The sequence below is a fragment of the Mytilus galloprovincialis genome, chromosome 2 (assembly GCF_965363235.1).
Source record: "Mytilus galloprovincialis chromosome 2, xbMytGall1.hap1.1, whole genome shotgun sequence".
NCBI lineage: Eukaryota > Metazoa > Mollusca > Bivalvia > Mytilida > Mytilidae > Mytilus > Mytilus galloprovincialis.
In genome coordinates this window covers 12,020,293-12,046,893 of record NC_134839.1, presented here as the reverse complement: position 1 = coordinate 12,046,893, position 26,601 = coordinate 12,020,293, and the positions used below count along the sequence as shown (strand labels likewise).

Sequence of the window (26,601 nt, the reverse complement as noted above, 5' to 3'; positions counted from 1 at the left end):
TTGAAATTAGTTCCACATTATAATAAGAGAATTTTGTGTGCTTTTGAATTTTATATTCGTGACACTTTTCTACATTTGAAACATGCAAATTTGGGCAGTGGATGATGTCCATTTGACACAGAATATTCTTGTTAAATACAGATACAGAAAATTTTGTGTTCTTCATAAATCTGTAGTACATTGTACTATCTAAGGCACAGTTGGGGTATTATTAAGATTTAAACTTGTTGAAGAATATGCCATGTATAAAAAAGAAGATGTGGTATGATTGCCAATGAGACAACTATCCACACAAGACCAAAATGACACAGACATTAACAACTATAGGTCACCGTACGGCCTTCAACTACAACTATAATATAGACCATAATTGTGGTTCAGTGATCAACGATATATGTTTATTTTTTTAATAACAGACTTAAGATTTTGTGTAGCACTGTTTCTATGGGCACAGAATTATGTTCAATATATTTTATTGCATAAGTTTAAGATATACACACACATAATAAATAAATCTGTAATCTTGATAGTTATGCTTATGTGTTTGTAGTTTAACAGAGGAATTAAGCAAGAAGAATTTGGAAGTTGAAAAATTGACTGAAGAGGTAATCAGAAAGAACTCCAGAATAAGTCAATTAGATCAAAGTTTACTGGTTACCCAAAATAAACTGTTACTGGTACAGGGTAGTCAGGGCTCTGTTACTACAAATGGACATAGTAGAACTTCGGATTATATGGGAACCAGTCATACAAAAAGCACTGTCTCACCAATAAGATCACCAACATCAACAATATCTGACACAAGAAGATTCAGCGACATGTCAAATTTTAATCAAAATGAAAAATCAACAGAAAGATTACGTCATGCAACAGGAACTTCTGATGGAAGTACTGCCCCATTTGGGCATTCAGTTAATGATGTGAACGTCACTGCAGAAACTATGGACTCGAGTATGAGATCTGCAGGGACCCAAGATAGTACTTCAAGGTCATTCTTGAAAAGTCATCACAATGGTGTTTCCGATTACACGTGTACAAGCATGCTGGGTTCCGAAGAACGTATGATGGACAATCGTCATGACTTTTATGATGCATCTCATACACCTTCTTATCTACATAATGGGAATGATGTCACTTTTCCTAGTCTTCATTTTGAAAACTCTCACAGAGAAAATGACAATTCACGACATGTGACGTTTTCTGATGTGACAGGACGAGAAAGCCCTGTAAACAATGTCAGTGTTTTGACCACCCGTCTAAATGCATTAGAAGATCTGAATAGGACTTTAAAAGATGAGGTAAATCTGTATGAAAAGATGTGCACATCTATGGGGACACAAATATCACCAAGGAAATCACCTAGTAAGGCGTCAGGGGGTCAGGATAAAGACCTTCTACTTGAACATTTACAAGAAATACGTGCCCTTCGTACAAAACTGGAAAAGTCATTGGAAGATAGTGACAGACTTAGAGAGGCACTAGAGAGGGACATGAAGAAAGACGATGCTGAAACAGGGTTTTCCTCAGATGTATATCTGTATAGTCAGCATCAGTCAGTTGTCAGAGAGTTACAGTTTACTATACAGAGACTGGAACAAGAACTAGCTGATAAAGATGACCTGATCAACAGTGTGCATCTCCGTGCTGAGAGAGAAAATATGGGATCTCATAACAGGTCAAGTTTTGCTGAATCAACACATTCTCACGACATGACACAAACTGTGGAAAAGTTGAAACAGTTGTTAAGGGAAAGAGAAGAAAAAGTGACTGAATTGAATAGGTCAGTGAATAAACATGAAAACGACATGCAACAAATGTGTCATTGTAATAAGGAAAAAGAATCTGTGATTCACAAATTAGAACAAAGACTTTCTCAGGCCGAAGCGGCAGCTGATAAAAAATCAAAAGATCATCACATGCTTGTTCAAACCTTAGAAAAATGTATCCTGGAAAAAGAGAAAGTGATTAAAGAAAAGTTGACAGTTATAAAAGAAACGGAAAAAATTATCGAGGAAAAAGTTGTGACAATTCGTGAGAAGGATGAACAATCTGTTGAAAATAAGAAAACATTGGTGCTTCAGCAAAGGAAAATTGAGGAGTTTGATAAGTCAATGAATCAAGTTAAGAAGAAACTTGACCTCCAGGAACAAAGTCTGCATCAACAAGAACAGAAACTAAAGGAGCAATACGATATCATTAAACAACAGGATGATCAGAACAGACAGTATGTGGAGGCTATACAACAGAGAGATGATCAAATCAAACAGTACGAGATAGCTATCACAAGGTAATGTTATTATAAATTAAGATTTACAGCGGATTGCATTGAAAGTGTAGGAAAAGGAAGAACCTTTGGTTAGCTTGCTTGATTGCTGAACCGTGAAGTCATTATTAGGTAAGGTACACTACCCTCCTTTCTAAGTAGTCTAGTCTTACATACAGATAGATTGATCATCTATAGGACTAGTCTACTCGTAACTTAGGGTAGTTTACCTAACCTAATAATGACACGGTTCAGCTAACAAGCAAGCTAACCAGGGATTCTACATTTCCTAACAAACTCAATGCAGTCCGATGTAGATATAAAGAAATTTTTCCATTATATACTTTTGAAACACTTTTTATTGAAGGGGAAGAATTACATCTAGAACAGTTAGTTTACAGTTTATATTTGAATAGAAATCGGCTATGTTTTACTCTATAGAGAACCAGATTGAGAAACTTTTTTTAATTGATTTCATAATAAAGTTTTATAAAATGCCCTTGGGATTTTAGTCTAAAAGAGAGAGAGGGGGAGAAAGAAACAATTATTAAAGAACATATATTGACTAAAAAAAATCACATAAAAAGAAAAAAACATTTTGAAAATTTTATACTGTAATTTTAGAAATTGGTGTGTGCATTTTTTGTCTTGCCTTGACAGAGTCAAAAAGCGAGACATAGGTATGCTGTTTCTGGCGGCTGCGGCGTTGATGGCATCAATAATGTATTAGTTTGTGATTAGGTCTAGTTTATTGTGAACAGCAAGTGGTAGGTCAATCATATTTGGTATGCAGTTGTATAAGCATTGGCAAATCTCATTTCCATGGACATGATGGAGATTATTTGGCCCTGCCCCCTCAGTCATGGTCTATTGACTTCAAAACTTTTGCTTATTTTACATGTATTAGTTTGTGATTAGGTCAGTTTATGGGGAACCACAAGTGATAGGTCAATGATATTTGGTATGCAGTTGTATAAGCATTGGCATTTCTCATTTCCATGGAGATAATTTGGCTCTGCCCCTTAGTCATGGTCTATTTATTGACTTTGAAAATTTTTCTAAGTTATCATGTATTAGTTTGTGATTAAGTCGGTTCAAGGGGAACTTTAGTGGTAGGCCAATGTTAATTTCTATTCAGTTGTATAAGCTTTGGCACATCTTATTTCCATGGAAAATATTTGGCCTTGCCCCTCAGTCACAGTCTTATGACATTGAAACTTATCTTAGTTTACATGTATTAGTTTGTGATTAGATCAGTTTAAGATGAACTGCTTATGTTAAGTCATTGATATTTGGTATGCAAATTGATTTGCATTTGCAAGTATTGTTTCCATGGAGATTATATAGTCCCACCCCTCTTCATGGTTCATTGACTTTGAAACTTTTACATAGTTTACAAGTTAATGTTTGTATTTAGATTTGGGAACGACTTATAAGTCAATGGTTTTTGGTATGCAGTTGTATTAGCATTGCCACATTTCATTTACATGCAGATTGTTTAGCCATATAACTCAGTCATGGTTCATTGACTTTGAATATTTGCATAACTTGTGTAAGATGTTAGAGTACTGCTATTTGGATTTCAACATTTGCATAATCAAAATTACAAAAAGGCGAGACATATCTCTGTGATAACAGTTTAATTTATGGTAAATGTTGAACAAAGGATAAAAACTGGAGATTAATTAAAATGATTATAGAAAATGCTGAATACAAATTAGTTATCAAATTACAAGTTTTTTGTTTGCAAAACCTATCCCATGCGATTATGAACACATTGCAAAAATTACTGAATTTAGAATGGGTTTAGAATGACACTAATTTGGTTTATTTTATGAAGGAGAGAAGAAAAGATAAAACAGCTGGAACATACAATCAGGTCTGTAGAAGATGAAAGACAGTCTCTAGAAACTTCAAGTCGCAAACGAGAGGAAATTTGTCAACAGAGAGAAGACAAACTGAAAATTCATGAGGAACAACGAAAAACTGAAATAGAAAAGAGCAAGAAGAATGAATTGAATCTTAGAAAAGCTGCTAGAGAAATAAAAAGGTATTAGAAATTTTTGTGATATTCAATAATAACCAGCAGTGGTCAAGCACATCCTATACAGAATCTACAAAAGATTTTAGATAATACTGCTATGGAAGAATATCAAGAAAAAATGGGATTTAACTTTTGTGATATAATTGTTAAAGTAATGTTCATTTAAAGTATTTCAATCAAATTTGCACCAATTACATTAACATGATTAACATTAACATTAAAATTAACATGACAAAGGGAATACAGACAAGACAAGACAAGACAAATACTTTATTAGAGTCTCACCTCAAAATTGACATACATTTATACATTTATAAAATTACAGTAATATTTAAAACAACATGAGCCACTCTAAAAAGAGTTATGAGAGACTATAAAATTTCTACAAAACACATTATAATTATCTACAATTATATAAAATACCTTTTCTTTTTAATAATACATCATAGCAGATTTTAGATAAAAAGTAACACACATTTTCATCAGTGAATAAAAATTTGAATTTATCATCATCAGACAAATTAACAAAATCACAATTAAAAAAAAGAGCTAGCATGTCTAAATAAAATAGCTCGTAAATCTGCATATACTGGGCAGTTAATTAAGACATGTTTCTCATCTTCAATAATGTTATTTTTCTTACATTGCTCATTAAAACATAATCTATTGTCAACCATAATGCCTTCATATCGGCCAGTTTCTATTCTCAGAGGTGCAACACCACATCTAAATTTAGCATATGCACTCTTATATTTTCAGGCATATTAATACATAAATATTTTTCTTTATTAAAACATTGCTTAAACATTCTATACGTTCGCAATTTACTTCTTTCATTGTACATTAAGTCAGAGTACCACTTCTCTTTATATCTACAAAAATTTTCCTTTTCAATTTGTTTAATTGTATTTTTATCAATAGAAAAATCAGTATTACATAAAAACTCCATATCCATTTCTTTAAATTTCACATTGACTCTATAATTCCAATTTCTAAATTTACTATTACAGCATTTATTGCCCCATAAGAAAACCTTTTTATTAACTCTACAATGAGACATTTTAGTAAGTCTCGACCATAATCTAAAAATACATGTCCACTGAGATATAATACTGGGCATCCAACCCATATCTCCATATAAGGCTAAGTTAGGGGTGTATTTACCCACACCCATAAAAAATCTCATTGCTCTATTTTTTACAGCATTAATACAAGAAAAATCCTGGTGACCCCAAATTGAGGCACCGTATTCAATGACAGACATGACAAGTGTATCAAAAAGTTTTGTAAATGTATCAAATTGAAAACCGCCATTAGCTTTACATTTAGCTATTAATAAACCTAAAGACCTACTTGCAGATTTAGCTACTGCCTTAGCCATACAATTGTAGTCTAAAAATTCTGACAACAGTAAGCCTAGATAAGTATAACTAGGAACAATTTCCATATCATTATTATTAAGTATTATACAATTGTTATTTGAATATTTTCTATATACAGTGTTATTGAATAATGAATGTATCAATAATCTGAACACTGATTTTATATCTTATTTTATTTTTAGACTCAACACAGAAGTGAAGACTCTACAGGAACAAGTCCAGGAAAATAAAGACCTGAACCAAACAATGAAATTAGAACTTAGTGTGTATGAAAAACTAGAAAAACAAGGTAAACTTAAATTTATAATGTCACCTGACAAGATATTATGTTATGCATCAAAGAAATGGAAGTGTAGGGAATGATATTTCTTAGATGAATGTCTAACTTCCAGTGGTAAATATTTAATGCATGTTTTGGACAATAGGCCGATGCTACAATGACGAAACCATAACAAAGAGATAAAAAAGAATACCAAACAGTCCACTTAAAAAGTTCTTCTATAATAAAGAATATTTTTTTAAAAATCAAACAAATGTGAACCAACGCTTGGTAAATCTTCTGTCAGTAGATTCCAAAAAGTGGATACATAGGGTATGTAGGATTGTTAAGAAAAAAAATATTTTCAGCACTGTGTGATCTTTGTTCAATTAAAGTCTTTATTTCCAAATATAGACGACATTTAACTAGCAATTTCGTACCAATATTGGTAAATCTAAATTTCGCTTGAACAACTATTATTTTAAGAACCCAAGTTTGAAGATATATTTACCTATTGACTCTTGTAACACCACTTTCCTTTCCTTTTTAGAAGGTGATTATGATACAATGGGTGGATTTGACATTAGAGATTTGTTGACAGAAATAAGACATTTGAGAGTACAATTAGAGAGATGTATTGAGACCAACAATGCTCTCAGACAGAAACTGGAGGAACACTTATTACATCAACATAGTCCAAGGTCACACCCAAATAAGGATAAAAGTCAGAGTCCTGCAAGATCAGGTAAGTCTGTCTAAATATGTAAATCATACATATGCAATATTAAACTTCTATTGAAACTGACAATTACTCTTTTCAAATGATTTTTCGTCAGGTTTGGGGTGTGACTGGAATTGAGCGTGATTTCATTCATGTAAATACAGCTAACTGACACTAATGTATTATGACTTTATTATGTAGCAATGGCTACACTTTAATAAACATACACATCACATTTATATACTTTACCAAACAGGGTGAACTGTTTGAATTATGAATTCTTAAGTTCATGCTGTGATATACATGTATAATATATTAAACTTTTTTTCTCTAATTACTATATATAAAGTTTTTGAATGCAATTCTGAATAATATTAAATAGGTACTACTACTGGAACTGATGCAACTGATGGTCAGCCCAGTCCTGAGAAACCCAGAGTTCACCATGAAAACTCACAGAGCAGTCAACTAAGTAGTGTTGCCAGTCTCTCACAGAGCTCTAGTGTTAGTGAGGATCATTTTGGTAAGGATGTTCATTGTTAAAAATAACATTTTGTTTAATTAAACATTTTTTTATTCATAAAATCATTGCTTTATGGTAAACATTAGGTTAACTTTTTGTTTGTTAATAATTTCATAAAGTGTGAGCCATAACAAATATGCACTGATAATATTGCACATAATGGTGGTTTCTCTCTAAAACTACAATCTAACTTTAAAAACTTAATCTTGTAATGTAAAAAAGTGTGTGCTTTATAACCAAGCTGATATGATTGTATGGTTGGTCTTTGTTTGATGGGACATCAAATATGAAATGCTAAATGTCCTAAAGACCTTTTCGCTATTTCTAGATCTGCACCTCTTAGACTTTTGACTTCATACAACAATCACTTTTCCATTGTGGCATCAGACATTTTCTATAGTGTTGTCAAAATTTTACAGGAAACTTTGTGATCTCCAGTAATGGCGAAAAAATAGTGATAGGGTGAATTGAAATTAAATTATTGGAAATTTCATGAGAAAAAAAAATATATTAAGAATATCTAGATATTAATGCAAAAAGTGATCAACCTTACAAACAGTTTGCTTTTAATCGTTTTGTATAATTGTGTGATTTAACCAACAGCTGCACAAAGTCTTGACATCCACACATGGCCAGGTACATCATTTGACAGAAAACATGATACCATCACATCAACTCATTCCCTGCCTGTAGGTCCTTTACATAGGTCACTCACTGATATTATACACAAGGATAAGAAACCAGAAGGGAACCTGTCATATTATGTTGATGACCCTCCTAGTAAATTAGCAGGTAAAGTAGTGTAGTTGGATCAAAATTACATTGACAGTTTTAATTTTTGTTATTTAGTAGTAATTCAAAAACATCTAGAAAGGTTATTTTTCTTACCTTTTCTTCATCAAATTTTGAAGGAAACACTTAAAAGTGTGACTTTATTTTTGAAAGAGTTTTTTATAGACTGGATTTTTTCAGGTTATTCATGTAAAGTTTAGAACACATTTATTAAAGCAGTATTTTATGTATTTGTTTTTAGGTCAATCTTTTTCTTTTTTTAAGTAGATAAGAAATTGATTTTTTTGTAAACTAACATAAATAACATCATTTTTACATCATGAAAATAACTTGTCATTTTGTAATATTCCAACCATTTATCTTCACTTTCAGATTTCACCTTCCAGCAAACAGTAGACTCTGATTTGAGAAATCTGTTTGCTGTAGGCAAGCTTGATGATTATGAAAAACTAAAGAAAGAAAATTATGAGAGTTTAATAGTGCTGAATGGTGTTGAAGCAAGAATTCAAGAAAGATTAAAGATGTTTAAAACTGCTCCAGTATCAGAGGTATGGCATAGAAACGAGCTTGCATTGTTGTAGTTTATTTAATATTTAAAAAAAAACAGATGCTAAGAAATTCTGACTTCTTACATTTCCAATTTAATTTCCATTTCAAAGTGGCATAGAAAAATTAGTAATTAAAACACGTTCCCACTTTCACTGAAAATCATATTTTGAATTTTTATAAGCATGACTTTATAAAAAATCTTCCAGACAATATACTTATGAAAACATGACAATAATGAGTCAAATTACTATTCATGATATAATTATGCTTTTTCAATTGAATAGTGCATAGAAAGCTTACAATCATTGTAAAAATATTACTATGTTTAATTTACAGATTATAAAGGTAGAATTATGTATATTTGCATGTTAATGTCTATACATTAAGATAATAATTGTCAGAATGGTATCTTGCTTCCTTGCATGTTATTGTAAGAGTCTTATATTTTGGTGTTCAGTCGAGTATGGTATATTTTGGTTCCTCTTGTAAGTCTGTAAATTTCATTGACTTGAAATTCAATGAAAGAACTTGTGAGAATAACTTAGTTGTTGTGCAGTCTTCACGATGAACTGCTAAATCCACAGGCCCGTAGCTCAGTTTTTGAAAATTTTTGGTTAGATTCTGTTGGCCTGTAGATATGATTTTTACAGGCCCGAGAGCAATTTTACAAGCCTGGGCTGCCATTCAGCGTGAAGACTGTCAGTTGGTAGGCATTTTATCCATTTTGGAAAAAAGACAAATATTCTGCACACTCAGTTGCAGGATTGAAATCCCTTTGTGGATTTTTGAACAGGATACCTGGTGTGTTCTGGCAATGGTCTGTCTTCTTATTATGAAAATAAACCTTTATTAGAAATGTATTATGAATTAAAAAAGAATAATGTATCAATCTATCGCCATAGATTAAAGTATTTTAAATTTCAAATAAATTTATCTTTTTGATACAAATTTTGATTTTATATGGATATAAGGATTTTTGTTTGATTACTGTAATAACTATACATACATGACATATGAAAGTTAAGAAAGATAAATGAAAATACAATTTCATGATTTATCTTCTAAAGGCTACTAAAAACCTCTATAAATATATATTTTTCTGGAATAGCCCATCAAAAACTGTAAAAATTAAAATTAAAATAAAATTAAAATAACTTCAAAGCTGAGATTTTTTCTTTTTTTAATGGACTATGAAATGATACAAAATAAAATAGGTTTCTTTTTATTGCAAAAAATTTAAAAAGATAATTTTGGCAAGTGATTATTAAAATAAGATATAAAACAGTATTAAGTTCAGATGGCAAAAATAAGATATAAAACAGTATGAAGTTCAGATGGCAAAAATAAGATATAAAACAGTATTAAGTTCAGATGACAAAAATAAGATATAAAACAGTATGAAGTTCAGATGACAAAAATAAGATATAAAACAGTATGAAGTTCAGATGACAAAAATAAGATATAAAACAGTATGAAGTTCAGATGACAAAAATAAGATATAAAACAGTATGAAGTCCAGATGGCAAAAATAAGATATAAAACAGTATGAAGTTCAGATGGCAAAAATAAGATATAAAACAGTATGAAGTTCAGATGGCAAAAATAAGATATAAAACAGTATTAAGTTCAGATGGCAAAAATAAGATATAAAACAGTATGAAGTTCAGATGGCAAAAATAAGATATAAAACAGTATGAAGTCCAGATGGCAAAAATAAGATATAAAACAGTATGAAGTTCAGATGGCAAAAATAAGATATAAAACAGTATTAAGTTCAGATGGCAATGTTAAAGAAAATCTGATTCAACCCTATCTGTGAGACCTTGAATGGAATTTTGCATGTCTGATCATCTTTGCCTCCTTAGAAACCTCTAAATTAAAATTTCTGAAGAAACAAAAAAAAAAAACAAGAATGATTACTGGTAGATTTGAAGTTGGATAACAAAATCTGTAGTAAATGTAATGTAATGACTTTGGAATGACCTGTACAATTATATGAAACTGATTGTGTTAACTATAAATGCATGATATGAATATAGTGGTATTATATAATGTTATATACATATACCTATGTAGCATGATTGGTGGATGTACAAGTTAAACTATATAAACATGGTACAATAAGTATTATACATTTTACTGCTGGATCAATAGAAATGCTAGTTTATGATTTGACATATTTTATGGTAAATTGGAAGGTATTCAAGGTGGATTTTTGAAATGGATATATCCTATCAGTTTAGCGAAAAGGACAGGGAATGAATTAAAGTCACAATTTTTGGGAAATTGATATTGATATAAGAATTATATAAGAGTCAAAATACTGCTATAAAGTACTGAAATAAAAAAATGCAAGTGTAATATTAAATTTGAACAAACATCATTGAAGAATTCATATTTGACAAAAGATTACCAGTAAGATTAAATGTTTCCAAACATACTGAAACTGTTTGAGTGTCCTCATCTACATAAATGTTGAACTGCACAAGAAAACCTACCTATATCTTATAATACCCAAATCATCTTGTAAATTGATTCATATAAAATTTTGTCTTATTTGAAGTAAACAATGAACTTAATACCACCTTGATCTTTGCTTAGATATTTTTCTAAAAAAATACTGCATACTATTCAGGGAAAGTTGTTAAAGAATTAGTATATCTTGTACAAAACTTGACTTATTTTAATTTCTTTCAGAGTATAGAATACAGTACCCTCAAGGAATTGTCACTTAGTGTAGAGAACATGAAGATTTGTTTGAATGAGGAGAAGTCATTGATAACATGTTTCTGGACTACTACATTACCAAAAGGGGATACATCAGGACAGAAGCTCATGACTGAGGTACGAGTAATCTCTAAATTTTGCACACACCAAGGGTCCATTAAAGTTAGTTCCAATAACAGTATTTGCTAATGATTTTTATCAGATTGTAACCCGAAGTATAAGTCTCACTGTTTATTTAGTTATATACTTGAGTAAGACAGTTTTGTCAGGTTGCATAAATTGGTGCCAGTATGTATAGATTATCGGGTTTTCTACACATTGATATCGTAAAATATCAGCCGCGAGCCACAATGTGAACTTTTTGGCGAGTGAGCTGAACAGTTTCACATTATGTCGAGCTGCTAATCTTTTACGATATCTATATAAGAAGAAACTCCGATTATCTTTTTATTGTTCTATTACTGGTATTTTCCCTTTTCCTAAGGCAGTGTTACGTTTAACGAAAGCAAGCTTGATAATGTCTCATCTTGCATTGTGACATAGCTGATAACTTCTCCTCTCACATTATGACGTCGCTGATAATGCCTGGTCTCGTTTTGAAGCCTTGATACGAGAATTACGGAGCGACAGAGCAGGGTGATATAGGCGTAGGGAAGGACGATAAACAAAATTAAATAGTACATGCATTAGATAGAGGATATATTTGATGTCGAATTTAACGTCACTCCATTACACTTACCTGATAGGTTTACATAATTGTTCTGTTAGTTTATAACAGTAAAACATTAGAAATAGGGATTATTTGTTTAACCTTTACATTTCCATTCTTGAATTATGTCAGTAAGTCAACTATTGTTTGAGTAACATTTTTTATCTTTATAGAATGATGCCTTACGAAATGAATTGTATGCTACAAGAACTAAATATGAGCTGATGTCTAAACTTGTTCATGATGCTGAAGAGAGACTCCATGCCTCCAACAGACAGAAACAGACAATGGAGGATATTATATATAAACAATGTAAGTAAAACCAAGTACAACATTTATACAAATCTTACTTTTAGGGAAATGAATTTATAAAAGAAAAGATAGATTTTCCTTTTAATTTTGAAATGTAGGTTTTTTTCAGAAAAAAGTATAATAAAAAATTCTGCAACATCTATTTTAAAATATTGCATTTTTCTAAGATGGTATTTGAATGAAATCTTTATGTTTAGCAATGCTTTCTGTACTTTCAATAATAATGCATGTTATGTCTGTTGATTATATGAATGTAATATGTTATTGATGGAATGTTCCTTTCCAGATGACAAAATACTAAATGGGCTGATTGTTACTGGACAGTACAACAATATATTTGCATGGTTGGTTGATCCACACAAAAAAACTTGAAAAACCACTCTCTAAGAAATCTTTTTTTTCTAATTGTACACTTTCCTTCTTTATCTCTTCTCTGTGAAACCTATAATATGAACCCTTTATTTCAGTTTATCACAACGTGTAAGTCATTTTCACTGGCTAAAACCTATTATTTCTAACATTGATGTGAGAACTTTTAATTTGCTTATTCAGATAAATGAAACATGAAGTTGCTTGATAGATTTTCAGTCTTACCTATATATTTATATACATAGATTACAACAGATATCTTTAGATAACTTTGAGATAGATAGTTAATGCTGATTTAAAACATAAAGCATTGTCCAAATGAAGGAAGTTATTATGATAACTGATATTTAAAGCTGAAAAAAAGTTGAAAAAAAGTATCAACAATATTTTTAGAATTGATATTGTTATTTATTAATCATTTTTAGTATAAAATTAATTAAATAATTTTGACACTTAGTAAGCAGTTCTAAGGGAAAAAAAAATCAATGTTTTTTTTTTTAATTAAGAATACATTATCTTCTCAACTTTTTTTAATGTTGTTACTTCTGATTTGAACAAGATCATATCAAAGTTAAATGAGACGATCAAATTGTCTTGCTTTTAGATTTTATTTTTAAATGTATATTTTTACTTTTATTTCTGTGTAACAGCTGAGATTTTAATATGTATACCCATGTGTCCCCTTTCAATCAAATGATCTAAAGTCATTGATGATTTTCCCTTTCTAATAGTCCTGTAGCTGATGTACATTTTGGAAACAATTTTAACTCATGACTGGCTCTGCTATAACAAAAAAGTGTGATTTTAACATTAAAATGAATCTTATTTACTGTTCTGTGTGTCTTCTTTCTAATGTTTAACTATTTTTCCAAGCGCTTGTATAAACAGTACTTTAGATAGATTTTATATCATAAATATGGCTGTATTAAGGAAATTGATCCAAGAAGTCTACATTTATTTTGAATTTTAACTCAAATTATGTATGGAACAAAATTCACTGCTTTGTGTCTTTTTATGAATAAATATCAACAAAGTTATTTTCTTACCCAAATTACGAAGATTTATTAAGTTGCAAATCTATCAGTTTACATGATTTTCCAGTTGATACTTTTCCCGGAACAATTTGATATTACAAAGCAAATATCTGTATTTCACAATGTCATATGACATGTTTTTCCCTAAATGATCCCAAATCAGCAGGGCAGTTCCTTCATAGAATGGCAATTGGAATCTCAAGTATTTCTTAGATTGAATAAGGATGAAGTTTAAGAGTCATTGATGTCTATTTATAATTTTCTTTTTTATTGTAGTGAAAAGGACAACGAAGGTGATGGCAAAAGCAAGAACAAATTTTGAAAAAGTTCCAGAGTTTCAACAGGAAAAAGAAAACTTACTGAAAAATGTGAATATAGATGTTGACGATATAGAATCAAGCATTGACAACTTCTCCTCACGGTGACACCTATACATACAACATATACTTGTTTTGACTATTTATTGATCAAACACACAATTTATAATTACAGTGATATTATTGATATTACCTAATAAGTACTGACAGAGGATGTACTAGTAAACATTATGTGTAAAAGTACTTATAAGTTAACATTACCCAGTCAGGAACTTTAATTGACAGCAAATTGTTATAGACAAAGAGAATTTTCATGACAAACATGTTTATGTCATAATCTCTGTATATCATCATTACTTGAAGAAAAGTTGCCTCCCTTTAGAAGACTCATAATTTAATAGAAGAAACATAACTTATATGTTCATTACTTAATACTGACTGTTAAAATATACTGTTAATTCAGAAATTATTGTGTGCATTTAAAATTGCAGTTTTTGAGGAATGAACAAAAATATAATGTTAATTAATGTGAAATTCTCAAAAAAAAAAATGCATAATGATACATATTAGATTTCAGAATGTGAGTTTTTATTATTGCAATTCTCAACCAGTCATATTATTCACATTAATAAAAACCTTGCAATTATTCAATAATTTCTGAACTATATTATACTTTGTTATGATATGATATTTGTAAGTTATTAACATGTCTTATTAGTGTGCTACATTGTTCCCCAGTGCTTATGATATTGTATAGTTGTATTAGGTACTGGTTGACTGATATTTTTGCAATATATATGATTGACAAACATTGTTGTTTCTGTACATATATCCTGTCTTCCTTCACATAGTGTTGTTACATCAATTAATATTGTGCCAAATGAAAACAAAACAAGCTGTTCAAATCAAAATATTTTTATATATATTGTTTTTGTATACTCAGTATTGAAACTTGTCACATTTTGTAATAAACATATTTATTCATTGGTAAATAAGCCACAAAGGGTAAATTTATCTTTTTCCATATAATTAAAAAAGTTCTTATTTTACCTCATGTTTTCACTAGTAATTTAGTTGATGTTGAAATAATAATTATTGGGTCAGTTGCAGAACAATAATCAACATGTGCTACAAATTTGACTTTTTGTTTGAAGATGTTAATAAATGATTAAAAATCAGTGGGTGACAATAAGATCTCTATCAACCGTATGTTCTGGTTTATTTTTTGTTTGTTTAGTCCTTGATTTATTCCTACAGTTTTATTCCATCCCTTTTATTTTTCTTCTACGTTTTTTCGTAACATATACAGATTGTGAGACTGTGAAGAAATAATGAATTATCTCCCCTTAACAAGAACGAATTCAGGGAAGAAATCTGTTATACCAAAAATGTGTCATTTGCACCAAAGATTATTTTGTGCCACTAGTTCGCACACATGAATATTGAATAATGGCGCAATTGATACCTTTGAAAAAGAAAATTGGTGCAAATGATATCTTTAAAATGACAGTTGGCTCAAATGGTCTTGAGAGTATATAGCTGGGTAATTCTGAAATTCTTAGGCAAGCGTGAATGACAAATATAAAGGCTACATCACAGACATAAAACCTAATTTAGAACATTATACATATTTATTATGAGTACTGTATGTATATTTCGTATGCCTTAACAGTTCACAAAATCCAGTTTTGGAAATGAATATTACTTTTTCAAATTTGCTGAACACAAGTAAGACAGCAAAGTGGAAGAAGAAGAAATTTTAACAGATTTCAAGGGAATGTGCCAAAAAAAATGAATTGTTTGAAGAAAAAAAAACTTTTAACAAACAAGAAAAGCATTTCTAGTGTTTCCACATAAAACATTGGTTATTCTATAAATACATTTAATCTTTAAAAGAAATTGAAAATATGAGGTAATATATTTTAAAGCTCAATTAGTGTAAGCATTTTGTTAAATCAGACTTTTGTTATGCATGAATAACAATCAAAACTCAGTGTGCCAATTTCATCCTTTTCATGAGAAACACAAGCATAATACATATGTATAAGGGACCAAATCATACCCCATGTTATCATTGATGAAAGAGTTGTTTAACATGGCTTTATCATTGATTATGTTTAAGTTTAAAGTTTCTATTTCAAAACACATAAAATGAACATTATCTTGAAATGTTTTGAACATGAAAAACCTTCATGTTCAATGTTCTTGCCATTTTGGTTCATTTCTGTCATTTGTAATTGTTGTATAGCATTATTATCTTTATTTGTTTTACAATACACTTTGTATTTATCTTCTTTTGATATTTATTTCTCATATAATTTTGCTGTACAAGTAATATTTTGTTATCATTTTGTTGTGCTTAGTTAGTACATTATCTTGTGCTTGAGCAATTATTCTTTTTTATATCCCATATTTATTTCATGTCTGACACAATATGTTAATTAGCATATTATTCTAGCTTTCTTTTTCCATCTCCAAGATAATAGTAAAACTATATATAGCCTACTCATTGACTCAAATTACATTGTGTAATAATATCAAGGTTGGCTGTACCAGGATGTTTAAATATTCTTCCTTGATCAATATCATCTATTGTGGAATTTTCTTTGACATTTTACATTTGAAATGATTATCTGAGTTAACATGTATTTAAACATTAATTTGAGAATTTGTTTAAATATTATGTAACTACTTGACCTACTTTATTTATTTATTCTGTGTAACTTATTTTGCAATGCAATCATCCTATTATTCATCATGTACATTATATTTCATATATGTATGGCAACTCTAGCAGGAAATAAAAATAAATGAATACCATAAATAGTTTTGTTAAGATTATCTGGTACCTTGAATAGACTACATTGCCTTTTGATTCAGCAATCAAATGCATGGGGAATGCCATCTGGGTTAATGTTTATTATCAAAGTACATATCCCTGGTGCTGATGGAGTAATTTATATGAAAATAAATTATAACTTTTTAATTTATAGTAAGCACTAACTTAACTGACTTTGGAATTTGGAGTTTTAAATTTAAGTGTTTGTTTTTGGTTTACAGGATGACTTGTAAAATGTCAGTGGTATTTGGTATGCAGTACCATTTTTATCACTTGTCCCTTATCTGTCAATAAAGATGGATCTGCCTGCACCAACTCATACTGTTATGGTCCATTGACATTGCGATTTTGAATATGACGCTTGATAAATTTTGTGAAAACTTGTTATCAGACTTGTTATGCCCCTGCAACTAAAAGTTGGGGGCATATTGTTTTACCTGTATCACTTTGTATGTCTGTCTCATTATGGATATATAGTTATTCCAGACAAATCTTCCTACAGTTTGCATGCTAAAAAGTTTTCAATTTGCTGGCTGTTTGTACATATAGTTAAGTTGTGTGTTTAGTCGGTTTTGATTTTGATCAATATTTGCTCTTTTGGGAGATATTTGAATTTGTCATTTTTATGCCCCACCTACGATAGTAGAGGGGCATTATGTTTTCTGGTCTGTGCGTCCGTTCGTCCGTCTGTTCGTTCGTCCGTCTGTTCGTTCGTCCGTTCGTCCGTCTGTCCCGCTTCAGGTTAAAGTTTTTGGTCGAGGTAGTTTTTGATGAAGTTGAAGTCCAATCAACTTGAAACTTAGTATACATGTGCCCTATGATATGATCTTTCTAATTTAAATGCCAAATTAGAGTTTTGACCCCAATTTTACGGTTCACTGATAGAAAATGATAGTGCAAATTTTAGGTTAAAGTTTTTGGCTTCAGGTTAAAGTTTTTGGTCAAGGTAGTTTTTGATGAAGTTGAAGTCCAATCAACTTGAAACTTAGTATACATGTGCCCTATGATATGATCTTTCTAATTTAAATGCCAAATTAGAGTTTTGACCCCAATTTTACGGTTCACTGAACATAGAAAATGATAGTGCAAATTTCAGGTTAAAGTTTTTGGCTTCAGGTTAAAGTTTTTGGTCAAGGTAGTTTTTGATGAAGTCGAAGTCCAATCAACTTGAAACTTAGTATACATGTGCCCTATGATATGATCTTTCTAATTTAAATGCCAAATTAGAGTTTTGACCCCAATTTTACGGTTCACTGAACATAGAAAATGATAGTGCAAATTTCAGGTTAAAGTTTTTGGTCAAGGTAGTTTTTGATGAAGTTGAAGTCCAATCAACTTGAAACTTAGTATACATGTGCCCTATGATATGATCTTTCTAATTTAAATGCCAAATTAGAGTTTTGACCCCAATTTTACGGTTCACTGAACATAGAAAATGATAGTGCAAATTTCAGGTTAAAGTTTTTGGCTTCAGGTTAAAGTTTTTGGTTAAGGTAGTTTTTGATGAAGTTGAAGTCCAATCAACTTGAAACTTAGTATACATGTGCCCTATGATATGATCTTTCTAATTTAAATGCCAAATTAGAGTTTTGACCCCAATTTTACGGTTCACTGAACATAGAAAATGATAGTGCAAATTTCAGGTTAAAGTTTTTGGCTTCAGGTTAAAGTTTTTGGTCAAGGTAGTTTTTGATGAAGTCGAAGTCCAATCAACTTGAAACTTAGTATACATGTGCCCTATGATATGATCTTTCTAATTTAAATGCCAAATTAGAGTTTTGACCCCAATTTTACGGTTCACTGAACATAGAAAATGATAGTGCAAATTTCAGGTTAAAGTTTTTGGTCAAGGTAGTTTTTGATGAAGTTGAAGTCCAATCAACTTGAAACTTAGTATACATGTGCCCTATGATATGATCTTTCTAATTTAAATGCCAAATTAGAGTTTTGACCCCAATTTTACGGTTCACTGAACATAGAAAATGATAGTGCAAATTTCAGGTTAAAGTTTTTGGTCAAGGTAGTTTTTGATGAAGTTGAAGTCCAATCAACTTGAAACTTAGTATACATGTGCCCTATGATATGATCTTTCTAATTTAAATGCCAAATTAGAGTTTTGACCCCAATTTTACGGTTCACTGAACATAGAAAATGATAGTGCAAATTTCAGGTTAAAGTTTTTGGCTTCAGGTTAAAGTTTTTGGTTAAGGTAGTTTTTGATGAAGTTGAAGTCCAATCAACTTGAAACTTAGTATACATGTGCCCTATGATATGATCTTTCTAATTTAAATGCCAAATTAGAGTTTTGACCCCAATTTTACGGTTCACTGAACATAGAAAATGATAGTGCAAATTTCAGGTTAAAGTTTTTGGTCAAGGTAGTTTTTGATAAAGTAGAAGTCCAATCAACTTGAAACTTAGTATACATGTTCCCTTTGATAAGATCATTCTAATTTTAATGCCATATTAGAGAATTTATTCCAATTTCACAGTCCTTTAAACATAGAAAATGATAGTGTGAGTGGGGCATCCGTGTACTGTGGACACATTCTTGTTTGGAGTATTTTTAAATGTGGAAAGAGGTACAAAGAGTTTCCGGATAACTGTGCTACAGTTTGAATGCTAGAAAGTTTTCACTTTGCTGGCTCTGTACATATATTGAAGGTGTGGCATGAGGTCGGGGATTTGATTTTTATTGATATTTGCTATTTTGGGAGATAGTTCAACTTAGTAATTTTTGGAGTGTATACTTGCATAAGAGGTGCATTGCATTTCCCGATAACTCCTCCTACAGTGAACCATTAACCTATGTGCTCCCATGTTATACTTTGTGTATTTTGAAATAAATATGCATGGGCATCGTTTGTGTCTCCCAGACACAATAATATCTCAAAGAAAGTCTCGCATTTACTTTGTTGTACTACAGTTACTACAGAGTGGAGTGTAGGGTCATCAATAACTGCTGTAGTATTACTTTGACCAAGTGACCTTGAAATCAACAGATACCTTTATCGTCTCAATGGACATAATTAACATTACAGTGGCCTTGTGTTTGAACAATATGAATTTTTGGTATACTGGTAACAGCCTCTAAGACAAAGTATGTGTTTCTGACCTTTTTGTTTGTTTTCCTTTCGTTTGTTGTTTTTGAACTTTTGATTTTGCCATTTGATAAATAACTTTCCGTTTTTGAATTTTCCTTGGAGTTTTGGTATTTTTGCCATTTCCTTCTTTTTTCCATTATTCACTGATATTCCTTAAGTCTTAATTCTGAATGTTGTGACCAAGTGAACTCATTTGATAAGCTGGTATAAAGATGAATATTTGAGTAAAACTTGGAAATGACTTTCTTTTACTGTTAAGTTGTTTTAGATGTGAGATTTTACAAAGAAAAATAGTCTGGCTAAAATATAGAATTGCATTCATGGTATCTTTGATGAGTTTATTTCATAAGGGGGAATATGCAACTGGGAAAATATTAATAATATTAGGCATAATATTAACCCGGTCTAATGAACCATGGGAGTAAAATGATATAATACTTCCATGGATAAACAAAATGAATTCAAGTGCTAAACCTTATAACATCTTCAAAATTCTGTTAAGCAGTATTTAGCAACAACGATGTTTTATCTTTAAGATATCATACTACGGTACCCCACTCCCACCCACATCTGATTGTAAGTATATCAAATTCTATAACATGGATATATTTTATTTTTGAATATCTTGAATAAGACAAATGAAATAACCGCCCAAAAATATGACGGGCGATAAACATCTTGTATATGGTGAATATTGCTTAAATGTTTCAAGTAATGCTAATGGCATCTTTCATCAAAACCATTTGCTGCCGAATTGTTAGCTCTATGCAAAAGAATGTTACTAGTAATGGAAAGATTTAAGTTGCTTAAATATCAGAATTTCGTAGCACTATGTGCCACAGCATACTCGTTTTCTGTCTGATAGTTGATCACTTTAACTCTCCCATCTTCAAAGCCCACCCAAACATTTGATGACCGATCTACTACACAGCATATTGGTGGTACATCGTGCTTGTCTCTTTGGATGACCAGTCCATTAAGATCTATCAAAAGTTGTTCAGAGTTACCTCGATCTGAAATAGTCACATGATTTTTTATTAATCCAAATCCAACAAAGTCAATGTCTTTAGCTGATGTCTTTGATGGATATTTAAGTTTCTTTTCATAGCTTTTATTGAGAATTATTATCCATGATTGTTTTCCTTCAGGTCGACATAATATGAAAATTTCGCCATCAGGGTTCTGACACATTTGTATGGGATTTTCCAATTCAATGTCAGACGTAAGATATATTTCTTGTTTCTTTTGCTTTCCCTTCAAATACCAGCGAAGTATATAACTTACGGTAGAAGTTTTGTCTTGGAAGCATGCGATTTGTTCTTCGTCAGTTGTTGCTGACGTACAAAAGCAAGCAAGTACACTTTTGCCAGGACTAATGTTGATTCCAGTATTAAAGGTGTAAGATTTTCGTTTTGACTTCTGAGTGACCTGTAGCTGTTTTATAGATGATTTGTTCTGAAACCCAATCAATAACTCGTTGTTTTTGTTTGTACACGGTAATATTGGTTTTTGGTCTAAGGTTTTTACTGGTGTTGGAATAATCTCTGTATTTTGTTCAGTGCAATCAACCTCTGTGACACTGTCTCCCAAAATCACCCAAGCTTCAAGTCCCTGTTCTTTAGGAACAATATACGATATTTTGTTTTTCGTTTCAAATGATCTTAGCACTTTGAACTCTTGTTTTAGTTTCACTTCATCGTATGAATCTGCTACATGTACAGGCAAAGTTTTTGGCTTTAAATATCCCCTGTAATCTTCAGGTATTTTTGGCTTTGGTTTTTCAGGATGTCTTAAAGGTGGTAAATCATGTGGAAGTTCCTCATATTGACTACTTTCCACATGTTCGATGTAGCCGATAAGTTTCTGAAGTTTTTCCTTCTTGACATTTTCTTCGGCAAATGTGTATTGAGGAGGTTTGGGGCTTGGCATTGTGTCTTTATGGGGATCAAGTTTGATGAGATTTTCAAGTGCTACGTCATATTTAGCAATATCTGTGTCTGGTATGTCACTTCCTTTTGATTTGATTTCTTCAACGAGTTTTTGAATTCTTTCTACTTTAAATTCTTGGTTCTTGATAAAAATATCATATAGCTGCCTTGTCTCTTTGTCGGTCTTGTTTAGGTTATCAACTAGTTCTTTTTGTAAAACGTCCAGTGTCGTATCAATCAACTTCCGTTTTGATATGATAGATTCAGTTTCGTCCATTATGGTATCACTGTATTTGCTTTTACCTTCTGAAGCCTCGGTTATTATTTTCTGAATTTTTGGAATCGTTGTGTTACCTGCAACCGATGGATATTTTAAAATTTGATCGCGTCGTGAACTACCATATTCTTTAGATTTCATAAATTTGTGAGTTTTATGAACGCCAACTATACAATCATCACAGATCAAACTCTTGCAGTCATTACAATAGAATCTTACTTCCTCTGACTCATGTTTTTCGCAAAGCGACCAAGATCTTGATACTGACGCCATGTTTATTATTCCTGAAAAAAATTAGTAAAAGAAACACATGAGAACAAATTACTTAACGATTTCCTGATTACTATATTTTTATTTTACTGCACAAAATGCGTATTTTGACAATAAATTATTCTTCAGTTGTTCTCGAGGCCAAACTATTAAAAAATCAAAGCCTATTACAAACGTTTAAGCCGTATTGCCCACAACTTTTCGGAACTTTTGGTCCTCATTGCTCTTCAACTTTGTACTTGTTTTGGCTTTCAAACTTTTTTCATCTGAGCGTCACTGGTTAGTCTTGTGTGGACGAAACGCACGTTTGTCGTATTAAGTTTTAAACCTGGTACCTTTTGTTAGCAATTATTCGTGTGTTTCTCCCATTTATTTGTATTGTAGTCCTGTCATGTAATGTTGTCATTTTAATGTTATATTTAACATTGCCATAAAAGCGGGAGGTTTGGCATGCCACAAAACCAGGTTCAACCCATCATTTTTTTTCTTAAAATGTCTTGTACCAAGCCAGGGAAATGACCATTGTTATATTATAGTTCGTTTCTGTGTGTGTTACATTTTAATATCGTTGTTCTCCCCTTTATATTTGAAGCGTTTTCTTCAGTTTTAATTTTAGTTTGTATGCCGGATTTGTTTTTTTTTCTCAATCGATTCGAACAGCGATATACTACTGTTGCCTTTATAAAGTGCTGATCCCACCAAAAAGTACCTAATGTATGTAAGATCTGGACGACAATCCGAACTTAACATGAAGGAGACAATTTCCTTAGTCCTTAGTGATAAATAATTAGCAAAAAATATAGCAGCACATTTCAATCAAAACAATATCATGCTCATGTCAGTACTGACTACTAGGCTTGTGATACCTAACGATGTCAATTGAACAAATTGAGTCAAGTGATCGTCATCACCATAGAAGATGTATTGTTTGGGGATTAACTTACACTTTATACGGGTATTGAAAATTAGGCAGTTGTATTATTTATTTGATTCTGAGACTACTATTTGTTATAGTATTCTCAGTTTGATTCAAATTATAGTGTTGGTCTCTATCGTACACGGGATGCATGATTGGCTGGTTTGACTGATTTGACACAATACAGATTATTCAATTGGTTGTTTCGGTTCTAGTTTGACTTGATGGTAAAACGTTTTAATTGATAAAAATTTCAGAATACAATGTTTAAATTTAGTGAATTCTAAATTATTTAACACTCTTGACAAACTTGGACAATGGTAAATAAAATAAACACTTACGGTAAGTCTCGTGTCCATTAGTATTCCACAGTTGATATACACAAGAATGTGTTTACTATTATATTGATTGTATGGTCACCATAAGTATTACTGCTTAAAAAGGTTGTGTATTGCCGATTATTAGATTTAAAAATTATGTTATCGGTGTTGTCGTGTATATTCATATTTATACAATACATACCTTCTATTTTAAACTACCCGAGTTCTTTTAAAAATGCCGGTATTAAACCTGTTAGACAGGTATGTTCTAAATTTATCTAGATCATATATGAACAATCTATATTACCAAATATTGGATGTTCCCCTTGACTGAAATTGTGAAGTACAGATACGATTTCTTCATAATTCTCTTATTGATGATGGCATTTAAATTTTCCACTTTGAACTATCGCGTACTTACATTTAAATTTAAACTTTTAAGATACAACCACCATAACGTGATGGGTTTAAAAAAGAAATTTCAATCTGAGACTACTATAACATATAATGTGTTATAGTAGTCTCAGTTTCAATTAATTAAAATGTTGTTTTTATAACGCCCTAAAATAATATGTAAATGAAAATAGACCTAGACTGTCATCCAAATAATGGAAGGTACCTAACCATTCAATGAAAGATAATAATCAACTAAAAATAAAGTCAAGAAAAGACTTATTATTATCTATTTTTTTAATTTATCTTTTTTAGTGGCGCCTATTAATGTATACACTGTACCATTTTCGACCAACATGTTATGTTATGTTAAACTTTAAACTTGTGTAAACATAAAAAAAAAATACATGCAAATACAATCAGAAGCATTTAATGACTTATATGTTCGTCTAGAATCCTCCAAACATAGTGGTTGCAAGGAGCCTTTTCAATTAGAAAAAAACATAATTATCGTTCTGAGGGAGAAAAGGTTTTATTCAAATCTAATAGACTTTTAGATCAAGTGCAATATTTTAGATTTTTTTTCTTTTTCGTACTGCTTTTTCTCTCTGAATATTTATTGACAGTTGCAATCATCTCTGTATATGATAAGTTCATAATTTATAATTGTAGCAAATGACCCGTAACCACTTTTTAATATAATTTACTCTTTCTTATTAAAAAAGGACGATAGTCAAATTAAAAGCACAATACCCCATGTGAGGGTTTGAAAGTAGAGTAGACTTTTTTTTCAGTAATAACAAGGAAGTATATTTCTAAACTGTAGGCAAAATCAACAAATCAGGTCTTCTCTGATTCGTTAGAATACTAACAACATATTTTAATATTTATTAAAAAAGTTAAATATTAACGTTGGAGGTGAAAATTGTCCTTGATATGTTACTTTTGTGTTACAGTCACATTTTTGGCATGAAAATTGTAAAATTAAAAAAGATACTGAACTCTGAGGATAATTAAAAAAGGAAAGTCCCCAAACAAATGGCAAAATCAAAGGCTCAAACACATCGATAACAACTGTCACATTCCTGACTTGGTACAGGCATTTTGTTATGTCGAAAATGGTGGATTAAGCCTGGTTTTATAGCTAGCAAAACCTTTAACTTATATGACAGTCGTTTAAAATTCCATGACACTGACAACGATGTGTGAACAAAAAACATACAAACATTATAGGCAAAAATGTCAAAAATAGGGGTAAAGCCAACCCCTGCAAAAGTGTTAAAGTGATGTATTCCATAGCAATATTGGTTGATTTTGATGTAAAATGCTTTTTTTGCATGAATAGAGGTGTTGCCAATACCGTAAACATTGCAAAACTTCTTTTAAATAGGTATTGCATAACCAGTCATTGTTTTACTGATTTGTTAAGAAAGTTAACAAATAATGATTTTAGATATAAAAATTGGGATTTATATTTTACCATTGTGATGCAGTGAACGTTTTTGTTGAGAAAATGCGTGAACAGTGTTGTTTCCCCAACCAAGGCTATGTACGATTCAGCTCAATACTGATTGCCGTTTATGTAAATAAAGATTGCTAGGTGTCCAATATGTAGCGGTTTTTTTTTTTACATTAATTTCACGGATTCGTTTTTTAACACAAGTTGGGTAGCATAGACCTCAGCAACTCCTTTCAGATATTATCAGATCTCTCTGATAAATCCGAATGATTCCATGATTTCAACTAATGATAGTTTGACTAATGATCGAAGTCAACAACAAACGCAGCCTACGAATCATCAGCGTTAATTGCAGAAGCTTAATAGGCAACACCAAAAATATAGATTTTCACAACCTTATAGAAAAACACAATCCAGATATAATCCTAGGATGTGAATAACATCTCGATTCACAAATTGCTAGAAGTGAGGTGTTTCCTAAAAAGTCCAGCAACCCTTTCAGGACCGATATGATAGAGGAACTGGAGAAGTCAATCGAACATTTCACATCAAAGGTAAAGAACAACATGCCACATATTATACTAGGAGGCGACTTTAACCTACCAGATATCAACTGTCACAACACCACAGTTAACACCCAACCCACAGTATGGACAAGAAATCTACTCCAAACTTGTAATAATTATAACAGAAAACGACTTCGTTCAGGTGGTAAAAGAACCCACCAGAGGGAAAAACATATTGGATCTAATATTTACCACCAACCCAGAACTGATCAAGAAAACACAAGCACAGCCTTGAATGAGCGATCATGAAATCGTGATTGCAGATATCAACATCACAGCAAAAGCATACCAAAAACCCCAAGAAATGTCTATATTTACAAAACAGCCGACATAAATAGATTTCAACATGATATTGACCAAGCCTTTACAGATCATTTGAAGGTTAAGGATAATTTTACAAACAAAGTAAAAGATAACTTGAGCTATTTCAAAGACACAATGGTTAACATGATATTGACCAAGCCTTTACAGATCATTTGAAGGGTAAGGATAATTTTACAAACTGAGTAGAAGATAACTTCAGCTATT

The 26,601-nt window shown here is 31.2% G+C and overlaps 2 protein-coding genes across 9 annotated transcripts in view; one reads left to right on the top strand and one right to left on the bottom strand.

Moving 5' to 3' along the window:
- Positions 1-16,825, top strand: part of LOC143062910 (uncharacterized) — a 72,898-nt gene extending 56,073 nt beyond the window's left edge. For 5 of the 7 annotated variants that reach the window (XM_076234733.1, XM_076234734.1, XM_076234730.1 and 2 more), the window contains 10 exons: positions 551-2,287; positions 4,104-4,313; positions 5,872-5,978; positions 6,499-6,693; positions 7,052-7,192; positions 7,796-7,984; positions 8,357-8,532; positions 11,231-11,377; positions 12,143-12,281; positions 13,961-16,825. In XM_076234733.1, the coding sequence (XP_076090848.1) occupies positions 551-2,287; positions 4,104-4,313; positions 5,872-5,978; positions 6,499-6,693; positions 7,052-7,192; positions 7,796-7,984; positions 8,357-8,532; positions 11,231-11,377; positions 12,143-12,281; positions 13,961-14,109 (3,190 nt within the window). In that variant the 3' untranslated portion in view covers positions 14,110-16,825. Of the gene's footprint in view, positions 1-550; positions 2,288-4,103; positions 4,314-5,871; positions 5,979-6,498; positions 6,694-7,051; positions 7,193-7,795; positions 7,985-8,356; positions 8,533-11,230; positions 11,378-12,142; positions 12,282-12,567; positions 12,626-13,960 lie in introns of all 7 variants that reach the window. The other 2 variants (XM_076234732.1, XM_076234737.1) reach the window with 2 other exon arrangements.
- A 3,436-nt stretch (positions 16,826-20,261) lies between these two features.
- Positions 20,262-23,954, bottom strand: LOC143062909 (uncharacterized). 2 transcript variants are annotated; one of them, XM_076234729.1, is made up of 2 exons: positions 23,858-23,954; positions 20,262-22,433 (listed from the first exon to the last, which is right to left on the bottom strand). In XM_076234729.1, the coding sequence occupies exon 2, from the start codon at positions 22,420-22,422 to the stop codon at positions 20,758-20,760; it is 1,665 nt and encodes a 554-aa protein (XP_076090844.1). In that variant the 5' UTR covers positions 22,423-22,433; positions 23,858-23,954; the 3' UTR covers positions 20,262-20,757. The 2 variants fall into 2 exon arrangements, with proteins under 2 accessions (XP_076090844.1, XP_076090843.1); XM_076234728.1 differs by lacking the exon at positions 23,858-23,954 and adding an exon at positions 23,677-23,831.
- Between the last annotated feature and the right edge of the window lie 2,647 nt (positions 23,955-26,601).